General features: G+C 41.7%; 1 protein-coding gene across 2 annotated transcripts; it reads left to right on the top strand.

Annotated features, from left to right (window-relative positions):
* Positions 1 to 932: 932 nt before the first annotated feature.
* Positions 933 to 12,687, top strand: slc35e2b (solute carrier family 35 member E2B). Of its 2 annotated transcripts, XM_022253598.2 has the most exons (9): positions 933 to 1,202; positions 1,944 to 2,159; positions 2,360 to 3,138; positions 3,858 to 3,993; positions 4,938 to 5,186; positions 6,143 to 6,196; positions 6,527 to 6,599; positions 8,477 to 8,607; positions 9,527 to 12,687. In XM_022253598.2, exons 3-9 carry the CDS (start codon positions 2,577 to 2,579, stop codon positions 9,732 to 9,734), a joined length of 1,413 nt encoding a protein of 470 aa, XP_022109290.2. In that variant the 5' UTR covers positions 933 to 1,202; positions 1,944 to 2,159; positions 2,360 to 2,576; the 3' UTR covers positions 9,735 to 12,687. The 2 variants fall into 2 exon arrangements, with proteins under 2 accessions (XP_022109290.2, XP_022109289.2); XM_022253597.2 differs by lacking the exon at positions 1,944 to 2,159.
* The last annotated feature ends 475 nt before the right edge of the window (positions 12,688 to 13,162 follow it).

The following is a 13,162-nucleotide window of genomic DNA, read 5'->3' as shown; positions in this document are numbered from 1 at the left end:
GTGGGCCTGAAGCGTTTAAATTAAATTGAAGTACTGTAACCTTTGACTCTTTTGCATTTTACATGATGTTTTGTGGCGCTTACATTCTCAGAGTCAGGAAGTAAACAAAACAAAACAAAACAAAAACCAAAACAGTTGAAGCTCCGACGGAGCCCAACTCGAGTTTGGAAAACGGCCCTGGTCTAGTCTGCGTCGACGTACGTTAGAGCGCTCTCTCAATGATATAGGAAACGCAGCATCCGTCCAATCTCCACATCTATTTAAAAAGTACAGCCAGCCACAAACTTGTGAACAATGCTTTCAGCTTCACAGACGTACGGATGGCATTGCTGTCTATAGCTAGCTACAGCTTTCCTTCGTCACAACATGGAGGAAGAAAAACACACGGTGTCGGGGCGGGGTACGCGCGGCAGGCAGGAGAGGGCTATACTCATAGATACATGATGGTTCAAGCATGGAGAAATGGTTCAAGTCATGCAATGCAACATTTTATCAAAGCCCTTAAAAATGCACCTTTGTGTTCTTAATTTTTGTTTTGTTGTTTTAAAAGATATCCGCTTTAGTTTTTTATTCTCATGTAAATTTCCCTATTGTAAAGCAAAACTGGGGACGTCCCAAAACTGCACGACTTCCCCGTATTAATTATTAGAAGTGACCCCCTGGGGTGTCTTTTCCACAGTCTGCGATTGTTAGTGTAGTATGAGCAAGCCCTTTTCGGAAATGATTTCATTGCTTTCAAAAGTCTTAAACCACGGAGGATGTCAAATAGATTTCATGCAACGAAAAAGAGTATACAGATGCATAAGACGCGCACCTGAGAAAATTCCATCGCAAGATGTCAATGATTCTCAATTGCTGGATTAATAATACATGTACATAATACATGTACAGTACATTGTACACGATATCACGGGCGACCTCTGTTGTTTTTGTTGGCTTGTTGACACGTGGATGCACACTGGTTACCAGTTTACCTAGTAAGGAAATCTGTTATGAAAGCGCACGAGTACCATTTGCACATTCAGCCACTACCACCATATCACCGACGCGACGTGACATCGACCGTGAAATTTATGAGCTCAAAAAAGCAAATAAGAGATAGGCCTAATTAACAAACAGCTGTTGCTAGTAATAGGCCTAATTTGATCTTTTTCAGAATAAAAACCCCACTTTGATACGTACTGGTTGCGCTGATAATGATGGTAGGTATGAAGAAACGCAGTTGATGACAATTCCACCAAATCATGTATGGTCTGCACTTGTATTCTGCGCTGCAGAGATAACGTCGCCGGCCGGGTTCGCCACCTGTCATGCCTGTTGTCAAGTCTAGGCCTAATTGGTTTTCACAGTAGGCCTAGGCCTAAGTAAAAGTGGTGAAATAAGGGACCTGGCGCGCGTCACGATCGTTGTTGATTATTGGTTAGCATGGGGTGGAATGAAGTAGAAACAGATGGTGTTTACTTTTTGTGTATTTTGTCCTTCCTCCATGATTTAGCTTAATTCTGAAATGTAATGTGGTCTTGCATCATCATCATGTACGCCTACATTGTGAACATTTTCCACATGTCATGCATGTCACTAGGGCCATGACTATGAGAATGAACATCCCGGATTTCCATTCAGACAGTTATTCATTAGTTGGTGTACACACCGCACAACAATCCATGCGAAGGGAACTAACCTTGAAAGTAGACTAGCTCTCAGTCCTTGCATCACGCCATTTGTACGCGGACACACTACTACCAATTTTTAACCATATCCGACAGGAAAAACAATAAATTTTCTGAAATAATATTTTTTTTTGAAAATAATGAAATTTTTTGGCAGCTGTTTCAGCAGTATGCGGGCAGTGGCCTAGTAAAGATAAAGATTCAACAGTTAGTAGTTTTTGTCCTTCCTCCATGGTATGAATATTATTAATCATTTCTTGTAATGACACCAAGGATTCCTCAAAAGGGCTCACAAGCATGAAGAAACCCGGAGAGAGAAGACAATGAGAAGTAATTACAGTTATAGAGGTGGGAACAAAACTCCCACCAAGGAAAATTTTGGGTAAACCCACAGAATCAGGTAGAGACTGAAAACCCAATCCACATGTGAACCAAGCTGGGATTCCAATACCAAGAGATGCAGGGAACCCACAAAAAGCAAGCTTGCAAGTAAGCAAGTTTTTATTTTACATGTTTTCCTAGGGCTGGAATTCTTTAGTAATTTTGTCTCCTTCGAGCACAGTCAAGTTCCATTAATTTCTGTGAACATTTTATTTGACATGCAGCTAGGCTTATTATGTTTTGTGCATGGTTTTCTGTAGCTTCCATTTTTATTAAAAAATCTGAAAGAATTTTGTCTCCTTTACCAGTTGACCAGGTTGAGGTGAACACATGCTGTCACGTCCCGGTGAGGTGTGAGGATTTGGACAGTGCCCAGTTTTCTCAGGGAGAAACACTTTGTGAAAAGATGATGGTGGACATAAGTGCAATATGCATGAATCTACAAACTTATACAGATCATACAATCTGTGGAAGAGATGTTTATTGTATTACATTTTTGCTGTAATTTGGAAGTAGGCCATCATTATGGCAGCTCATCAGCCCAATAGTATCGAGGAGAAAACACCTCAAGGTATAGCCCAAGCTGACCAGATCTCGGGAATTGAGCGTGGCGATGAGACTGACACAAGGCACCGCCCCCACCCACTTGAGAGACGGGGGTCACGGACGCGTTTCCCTTCTGGAAAGGAATCCAACGCGAGCAGTGGAAACGTCGCCAAGTCGTCATCATCCTCTTCACTGTCATTGTCCTCGTCAGACATTCGGCAAATAAGCTCCGGGAAGGAGGACAAAGTGAGCTCCCCTCGCCACGTCTCCCATACCCCACCGACATCGCCAACTCTGAACCATTCCAGTGCCAACCACAAAACGCTGTCTTTTCCCAGGACGACTCTGCCACAGTGTGGTCGAGATGGGTTTACGAGTTCCAGGTCGCAGCTGCGCATTAAACGGAGCCGTCCCCGGCAGGACAATCTACTGACTGTCCGGGCCATGGCTTATCTAGTGCTGTGGTACTTCTTTAGCTTCTGCACGCTGTTTCTGAACAAGTACATACTGAGCACGCTCGGTGGGGAGCCAGGGATGCTAGGTGAGTTAGGGAGGTGACGATTGCGTTTTTGCCATCGCGCTTCCATTCGTTAGGGGAACAAGCAGTGTTTTGTAACGTCCCAACTAAACATCATTCACAACTACTTGTACGGTACTGTACAGGTTCTTCATTTTGGCTGGTCCAACTGTAGTCAACAGAGTCCTTCGGGAAGATTTCTTCAACCTCTTCTATGTTTTGTGCCTCACACAAATTACAAAAATACCAACCTGGTATGTCATCTTTGACGCAAGCAAAAGCTAAATTCTACTAGCTTGGTTGGCCATTACAAATGTGAAATGATAATGGCATATGATAGTGAACACGTTGGCACACTCTATTATAGTTGGGCCAGCCCTACTGCAGCACCCAAGTTAGGACTGTAGTTTGGGCAGTTGCTATAGTTGGGACATAACATTTTTATTGTGTTCCTCGCTCAAGTGTGTGGATTTCCAAAGTGGAATGCAACTCAGTAAGTTTGTGGATTCATTCTAACAGAGCAGATAATTGGCTAAGCAAATTTCAATGTACCTGTGAAAATTGGGTGAGAACTGTTCACAAGCAACACACCCTATGACAATGTTGGTAGCCTGTTTCTGCCAAAAGGACATTTTCTGCACTCGGCAATATTCCCCCCCCCCCACACTTTATCAGGGGTCGTGGAGCAAATCTGAAGGTGGGGTTGTCGCTTTGAGTGATCTCTGTCGAATGTTCATGGGCAGGTTCCACCCAGATGCTGGTAACCACTGTCTGCGGCTTCTGCAAGATGTACATTCCCTGCTGCCTCTACCGTCACAAGAGCCAGGACGACAGACCCAAGGGATTCCTGTGGAACATGATTGGCCTCGGCATTATGAGGTGGGTAGAATGAAAGATGTGAGAGCGATGCTAGCAGGGGAATAGGTCAGTTTGGACTGGAATACTCGTATCTACCTGTGATCTCTCAGCCATGGTTTTACAAACTACCTGTCCTCTTTCAGGGAAATGTTTTGATACTGTCACCATTTGGTACTTACCTTAGGTGGTTAGTGAGGCTGTATCGCCAAGCCTCCATCATTTCGGAAAGAAATTTGAAGACTCCTTCACCAGTAAGGATTAATGTGAAAGCGGAGATTGTAAACTTTGAACAAGCAAACACTGCCTCTGGAAATTTGTTTTTTTTTTCTGTCCTTGGGACGGGTATATAGGTCACCAGATGAGACCCATGTACTCAGGATTGTCAGAAATGGATCAAGTGATACTCTAATCACGGAAGTGTATGGAGTTGTTATGAAAAGCAGTGCAATGATCACACACTTCTATACATAGAGGTGTCAAACGGGGTACAGCTCAGCACATGCTCTGATTTGTGAAAAGAGGTTTTTTGCATGATGCTAGCCAAGCCCCACCATTTTGATGTGGGCACTGTATGCAACTGTGGAAGGTTTTTAGCCTGAAGTTTACTGCAGGTGCCTGAATTTTCCAGGAATTGAAGTAGCCAGTGTCCTTCTAAAACCCCATTTCTTTGTGTATCAACAGGGTGTATGAATCTACAGCATTTTCATCTTTTTTCACCACCACTTGGGAGTATTGAATGATGACATACATGTACATGTATGCTCGCATGTACTTTTAAAATTATCGCTACTTCCTGAACCTCTAGTGCAAGAATGGGACATCATTATAGTAGCCTTTACTCTGCTTTTCTGGGAATTCATTGAAGTATCCTTTACGTTCCAGTTGTGATAAGGCAGCAGAATCGCCCTCAACAATATTTACAAAATGCCATTAGATTGACAACTTTCAAAGTTTTCTCTTTCCAGATTCTTAACTGTTCTTTTAGGACTGGTCAGCTTGAAGCACATCGCGGTGTCCTTCACGGAGACGATCAAGAGCTCCGCCCCCCTTTTCACCGTCATTATAGCCTGGCTCATGCTCAGGGAACGCACGGGGCTATGGGTGAACCTGTCACTGGTACCTGTCATGGGTGGCCTGGCCTTGACCAGCTGCTACGAGCTGAGCTTCACCTTGATCGGCTTCTCTGCTGCCATAGCAACAAATTTGGTGGATTGGTGAGTGGTGAATGGTTTGCAGAAAAACTTTTCCCTGATTCTTGTTTTTTTCTGTTCCCTTTTTATTAACCCTAACCCCCTAGGCTCCTGCACTAGAAAGCATACTGAACCTCACAAAATCCAACAGGTTCATGTACTTGTCTATGTACTTGTACATGCAGGTTAGTGTACCAAACCTGATAAACTCCAACAGAATGAGCCCGTTGGAGTTTGAGTGATATGGTATGGATGGGTCTATGCAGTATAGGATGACTTGCATTGAACAGTACCAAACCTGACAAAATCAAGCATAGTACAACAATTGGTATTTCAAGTCAGACACTGCACACAATGACTCCTGTGTGTCCCAACTCACACAGAATCCAACACCATCTCCCTGGGCCTTTCATCCCAAGTCTCACAAAATTCAACAGCAGGTTCCTAAGGTACAGTACCAAACCTGCCAAAACCTGCCAAAACCTGCTGTTGGAGTATGGCAGGTTTTGGGCAGTTAGGGTTAAGAAAGCCACTGTATTTGTAAATGTTAATTTATTTTCATATCTGACCTTTATCTCACTATAAATAAAAATTCCACCTTTAGACCACACTGTTCATTTTTTAAATGGTCGTTTTCGTCTGTTATGACTGAAGGAAAACTGTACCAGTGGTCAGCTTTCTCTTTAAACAAAAGAAATTGTTAGGTTGCTGGCATAGAATGCTCCAAACCATGCTAAATGGAATGGGATTCTATTATTTTGTATTTGCACTTCAGGGGGAAAGATAGGATAGCGTCTTGGATGAAGCACTGTTATTTGTTCTTTCGAGGACAGATGTTCAAATCCAAAAAAGCAATTACACCAGGAGGCAGATCACCTTTCCCTGTTGATATCCTGCTCATGTTGCCCTTTTTACATTCCCTTTCTGCAGGTTTACCCTTCACCATCGGTTTTTAAATTCCTTCTCTTTTTCGCCAACAGTCTGCAGAACGTGTTCTCCAAAAAACTTCTTAGTGGCAGTTCCCACAGATACAGGTAAGACCAAGGCATTATATCGTCTTCCTTCAAGAGCCATTGTTTTGTTGCTCTTTATTTGTTGTTTGAGAAAAGCAGTTCAACAATTATACATTTCATTACTTCTACACGTAATGGGTAAGTGAAGAATATCGCACTAAAAATCTGATTTCGGATTTTGCAATATTTTTTTCAAAATAAACATTGAAAATTTTTAATGCTTTGAGCGTATTTTGACATTTGCCGTAATGTTTCCTATTCGGGAAACTGTTTTATCTGTACATGTTACCACTTATGGAGAATTCAAACATACATTATAAATGTACCTTCCTGACCATCTATTCAATCAAGCCCACCAGAACTACAGTTCTACACCAGCACAGCAGCAGTAGTCCTCCTAGTGCCCTCCTGGTTTTTTTTAATTGTGAGTACCCTGATTTTCCTCTTGTACTTGTTCTGTAGCCAATGACAAAAGAGTAATTCAACACAAAACCTTGTATTCAGTTCAGTGTTTTATCTGTGACCTTGACCAGACCAAGACCAAGGCATTCGAGACCAAGACCTAGACCACTCCTTCAAGACCGAGACCAAAAATTTGTGACTAAGACTTTTGCAGTTTTAGAGAGACCGAGACCTGAACTAACGAGACCGAGACCAAACAAATTGTTTACTTTTTTATACGAAGGTAAACGAGGACAAGGTACAGAAGAGGATAAAATTATACTGAACATATAAAATTAATGCAACACACCATCAAACATGAATAGATTAAACATTTCTTAGAGACCAAGACCAAGACCAGCACTCCCGAGACAGAGACTTTGATAGGACGAGACCAAGACCGAGACCGCAAAAAAGGTGTTGAAACTTTCAGCACTGATTCAGTTCTCCCAATTTTACCAAAAACAATGTTCTATTTTTTTCTGATTTTGAAAGGTTTCATTTGACTCAAATCACAGTTTATATGTATTTTGGAAATGACTTTGCATTCATAGATTAATCTGAAATGTGTGGACTGGTATGAATGGGTGAAGGAATGTGAATTTACAGATCTTGCCACAAAGATTAACCCTAACACTCCTCAATCCTTCACCTGTTGGAGGACTGAGGACTGTTAGGGTTAAACACCTGTCACACTTGTTTATCAACTTGTTTATACCAACCTGATTATATGTGTATTTTTGTTTGTATGCATTTGGCCCAGTGAACTCTTTGTCCAAATGCCATTTTTCATTCCTGGGCATCGTCATAATGGGGGAGGGGCATAGGAGGGGATTTTGCCATGGTCATGTGGTTAGATTGGTGTGTATAGGTTACTGGGCTTCATATGCCAATGTAGTATTCCACATGAGCATGCACTTAGTGAGGCATTCATGTGGATACATGTAGGTCATTCAGAATGATCACTGTGGTTGCCCAAGGTGAGATACCTTGACTTCAGGTAGTGTTTCTCAAGACTGAGGTACCGAGTTGACTTACTGAGCACAACCCACCATTACGCGTTGTTCTTATAGCTTATTGTCAGCACTGGAAAGTGGGCCATCATGCCCCTTTAATAATGGCCAGTCTGTTAAGCCTTGAATTGATCGTAGTACACGTACGTAGTACTGCCAAACCAGGAAGAGGATGTAGATTTGATCCAGGATAGATAAGGTCATCTTCAGTATGAATGTGTTGGTGTATATATTAAAACAAAACATCAACTCATGCAATCCCAGGCCTGTGACTGAACCCGTAAGGTTGAGTTGGGTGCAAACGTCTGGTTGATCGCTTTTTAGCAGTGCACACGCATGATGCAGTCACACTCAAACAACCCTAGTTGAACAATGGACATCATCGCTCACGATTTGCTTTTGGCTGCAGCTCTAATAGTGTTCATGGTCAATCACATCTCTCGTACTACTATTTTCATATGAATGTTTCCCTCCAATTGATGAAATATAAATTGGCTATTGATAACTAGCAGTGCGACCGTACCCCTGGGCCTGGGTCCAAATACTACATGGTACAAACATTCATTGTTCAGGCAGAGTTAGTCAAACTGTGGCTAGCTACGCTCGTCGTACAAACCTCCCAAGGAATAATTACAAAAAGTGTCTGAAATAGGCTTCCAGGGCCATAGCTATGTCAGTTGCCAACACATGCGAGGTCTTTATATCTGGCAAAGACCTAGTGTACAGAAGATTCATACATGGTTGTAGATTCAAAAATCTTTTTGTAAAAGCATGGATGGAGTTTAAGATACACTATCTACTGCTCATGCTTATGAATTCCTTTGTTGTGATCCTCCATTACTAATAGGACAACCCATTTAAGAATGGTCTTCCTGATCAAGTATTGGTCATGGCCCTAGTGCTCGATGGCATCTTTTTCCACCTTCAAAGTATAACAGCGTATGCTCTCATGGGAAGGATATCGCCGGTTACTCATAGGTAAGGAAAAAACCAAGGCACTGCTATCGTAAAGAGAATAATTTGGTTTGAGGATATCAAGATTGCAACTAAAGCTTTCTTTGTGGATAAAATTATGCCTGCAAGAGTCATTTTGTTTTTTCAAAACTTTGTACCTACACTTCCAGCTACTTCTCTAGCTTTTAGACCCCTTTTTAAGAAAGCTAAAACAAAGAAAAACCAATTAATAAAACCGTGGAGGAAGGAAGACACCCAAACCAAAAAATGCCACCCCCCCGGTGAAGCACATTGCCAGCTCTGATCAATAAACTATGGCTCGTTTTCATCTTGGGAGCATCTGGATCTCTATTACCCGAGCTGCATGGCATTTTGGTGAATGTAACTCCTCTGCACATTTTTGTTTTCAATCCATTCTTCTCTACATTTGACTTGAATAGTTATTCCCAAGGCCTTAACCCTTCCCTAACACAAGGATGCCAGTTGTCAGGCAAAAGTGTGATTGCAGGCTTTTTCATATACCGGTAAGAGGTCAGGGGTTAATTCCAGGGGACCAATGTCATGGAGCTGCTTAAGCACAAAATTTGCTTAAGCGTGAGAAAACCTTGCTTGATAAATCAGGTAACCAGCCAAAACTCCATGTGATTTATATTGTTTTGGAATCATATTTAGCTGTCTTTTGGTTAGCATGACAATTAGATAGAGTTTGAGCTGATAACCTTTGTTTTTCAAGCATGGTGTTTTCACGCTTAAGCAGATTTTGTGCTTAAGCAGCTCTATGAAACTGGCCTCAGACCTTATAAAGGTAAGGCTTCTCTGTTCTTATTTCCAGGACCTGGACAAGAACCTACTAAACTCTACTGCACTCACTGGTCGCAAAATGAAACGCAGATCCCAACTGCATTTTAAAACATAATCTAAGCATGTTTGTTTCCTGTCACAGTGTTGCCAACACGGCCAAGAGGGCACTGCTCATATGGCTATCCATCCTCATCTTCAACAACCCAGTCACTGTTCTCAGTGGCGTGGGCACCATCATTGTCGTCCTGGGGGTTTTCCTATACAACCGCGCCCGTGAGTACGAGCAGAGCATCCGGCGAGTGCAGGACGGGATCGGAGAGGGTGGCAAGCCCCTCTCCTCCCCAGTCTGATGGTATCTGTGCATAGCCTGTCGAGGGTGCTGTTTCCCCTGGTCACAGTGAGAGAGTGGGAGTGGCCGAGTTGGGCATTTTTACCGCAATAACATTGTAGCACATGGCATGAGCTTGCTAGTATCTGTGACTAGTTCGCCAGTGCTGCCGCATTGCACAGGAAAGTCTGAAAACCCAAATTCAGCTGTTGTAATCAAGAGGCTGTGTACAAAGTAATCATTCCTGATCGGTGCTTTGGATTTTTCCATCAAGAGAATGCTCGTTTGGAAGAGAGTTTCCAGTAAACCATGGTGACTTCATTGTCAGTGCAAGAAGCAAGTGTCGCACCAAGCCCACAGCCCCGGCCGCATATACTTCCTTCGAGGGAGTCCAACTTATTTCTTTTCTTTGGATGCTTGCCACGGTAAAAGGATCAGGCCCTTCAGACCTTGTGCCAAGGTTTTAGCTGGCTAACTTCATCACATGAATGTGATCTTGTTGAACATTTTAGAAAGCCCACTCACTGTGGATAAGATGGACTTTTTTGTTGTCGTCCACAGGGCAGTACAAAGGTGAACAGGTGTTATTGAGATAAACATGTACATTTGTATTATTTGCTATATTCATTTTATGGCATTTGAAATCATGGTGCTTGTAATGTATTTCTTTTACTTCTCATCTTTGGGTCGCGGAACCAGGTCATCAACATCTCTGTTTCTTTTTGATTTACTGTGTCAGTATTTTGTCACAAATTGACTCCTGTATGTGAGGATGTTTTCAACTCAGGGAAATTCTAACCAGTATGCACACTTAATGGTAATTTCTGCATCAGAGAGGTTGGAGATTAGCAAGCAGGTGCGGATGCTGGGGTCTTGTTATGTTCCACATGCACCGTGCTGTCCAATGCACCTAGATGTGATCCTGGTGATATACACGGTATGGACACATTCTCTGGTGTTGTCTTCGAGTCCATCACAAGTCCCTGTAAGTTTACCACAAGTCGTCCAGTCTGAAGGCCAGTCACAGGCTGTTCAGATAAACCATGAAAACACTATTATTTTCTGTTATGTTCCTCATGCCACTTGTAAGTGGCCCTATGAAAGGACTTTCGGGGAAGCTTGTGAGGGGACTTGTGGTGGAGTCAACCTGAGCACTGCAAATTCTTTTCTGCACATCACTGAGAAGTTGCCAATTGATGATAGATTGAGGATTTAACTAAAAAGTGGGACTTATCCGCAGACTTTTCATTTGTGTTTGGTCCGAAACTTGGGGACATATCGTGTTAGGTGTGGGAAAGTTATTTTTGTCAGACGTTCAGTTCAGAACCGGTGGGCTTCCATTGTGAGACAAGGAAATGGATCAGGCAAACTAAGTGTATGGAAATTACGCAGTACCTATCTGTTTAACTTAACAAACATTTTACACTGAAATAATGCTGTATCAAAGCAACAGTGTTGGATCATATTTTGAATCTAAATTTTGTGGAACTAAAAAGTAATGACATTCTTGCGAGTTTTTGGCTGCCCCTTCACCACTGTTCTGTGCTGTCTCTTGTCTAGTTTTTATCTTGATTAATATATGACTAGAGACACAATTTTATTTCAGAATTTTTTGTGGGGCAGAAAAAACGCAGAGTACATGTACATGTAATTCTTTTATTGACACAACATTCCATCACAATTCATTCAGCAGCAAGCCTCCAGTTGTTTGAATGAAATGTGACACGGTCGAGTAGTTTTGTGTTTAATGTTTATTATGGACAGTGTTTTATTTGAGTCCATCATAAGTCCCTGTAAATCTATCACAACTCATTCTTTCCTAAGCCAGTTCACGAGCTATTCAAATAAACTTTGATAAAACATTCTTTTGTCATTGCTCACCCTATTACATGACTGACCTTGTGAAGACACTTGTGACTGGACATGTGAAGGGACTCGTGAAAGGACTTGCGATGGACTCGAATATAACACTGTTATAGACCCTAGTTTTGTTGTTTCATTTTTCCCCGCTTGCTAGTCCCAGTGTAAGCAACATTTGGTTGTACAAAATACCATTCGGGGAACAAATATTATGCAAATAAATTACAAAGCAGCAAATCGTGCACTTTATTTGAGCAACATTTAATGCTAGCCACTTTTCCGGACAGGATGTGCAGGCATTGTATGTGAGGGTCTTGTTTCCCATGGTTATTTCATTTAGAGATTGTGGCTCATGCACACTGAGATGGGAATACAGTGGTGCTTTTTGTTTGGTTACTTTGAGTCGTTTGGGAATTAATTTTAATTTTATGCTTAATATTGGACCCTTTGATTTTTGGGTCAGCTTTGGTTCCGCTGTAATTTTGGGAATATTGTTTATTATTGTTATTGTTATTTTTTTTGCAAAAGCTAAAATGAAAAATTATGTGAAGAGTTAATTTATGCTGCATGTTTACCATCAGTGTATAACATTTGGCATTTGTGGAATTTGATGAATGAGAAACCCCATCCTCTCCCATTGTGAGACTGTGACAGATAGTTAAGAAGTTGTTTCATTTAAGTGGCTGTGTACTTGTTTATTCTTAGTTTGGGGATTTCAGTTGGATGCAAGATGTACAAAGGCTAAGCCAAATAGGCGGAGCTAGGGCATGCTTATGGAGGGGCATACCCTGTACCTGAATAAGCAAAGGTTCTGTACAAACTCTGATGCCATCATGTGATTGTTGGCTATCTCCTCCAACCCTGCACCTGAATTGCTTCTTCCTCACAAGATCTCCTGAGCACTGTGGATTATTTTGTCGATTGACATAAGTGAAGTGTATTTTTTGAAAAAAGTCCAGAAAATTGAAAATTGGCGTGGGGGGGGGTGTTGTGTTAGGGGGGCAACAAAAAGGAAGAGATTATCGGTGACTTTCAGAATGGTTGTGGTAAAATAAGTCATATTTTATTAGAAGTTGAGCTATTAGTGTGATATGGAACAAAGAGTCAAGATTCAACATTCTTTTTTTTTTCAGAAGATTATGAACTTTATGCTACTTTCTTCTGCATTGGGAGTTTTTGTAATTGAATTCCTCTCTGAGTCCTCACATGCAAAACCTATTTTTCCAGTCCCATGGTATTAGTTTGCCAATCTCTTGCAGAATTTACACTTGTCTTGGTGTGTAATGACATGAGTATGGTCATAGACTTTTTAAATCCAAACAATTTTCACTCTCATTGACAACATTGAAAAACTGACATCTTTTGGTGAATTTTTTAAGCCAATTGTTTTTTTAAGAATTTTGTTTTTGAATTTAAATTTGGGAAGAGATGATTTCGATAAAATCCAGTTATTATCGAGTCTTTGATGCAAAAAAGTGAAGATCAGTCTCAACACCCTCCAGCGACAGGTCGTTCCACTCCTCCCACCTACTCAGCCCTCGCTCAATATCGCAAAATCACGTGCGAGTCTACTTGAATAATTACGCGAGC

This window comes from Acanthaster planci, linkage group LG16 (assembly GCF_054643075.1).
Source record: "Acanthaster planci isolate LZ-2023a linkage group LG16, COTS_SCS, whole genome shotgun sequence".
NCBI classification, from domain to species: Eukaryota; Metazoa; Echinodermata; class Asteroidea; order Valvatida; family Acanthasteridae; genus Acanthaster; species Acanthaster planci.
This window is presented reverse-complemented; position numbering and strand designations above follow the sequence as displayed.

Bases quoted from the DNA above. Each gene is read 5' to 3' on its own strand.
- slc35e2b (XM_022253597.2), top strand. From the start codon at position 2,577: ATGGCAGCTCATCAGCCCAATAGTATCGAGGAGAAAACACCTCAAGGT. The intron at 3,139-3,857 runs GTGAGTTAGGGA...GTTCATGGGCAG, and splicing joins TGGGGAGCCAGGGATGCTAG to GTTCCACCCAGATGCTGGTA. The intron at 5,187-6,142 runs GTGAGTGGTGAA...TTTCGCCAACAG, and splicing joins GCAACAAATTTGGTGGATTG to TCTGCAGAACGTGTTCTCCA.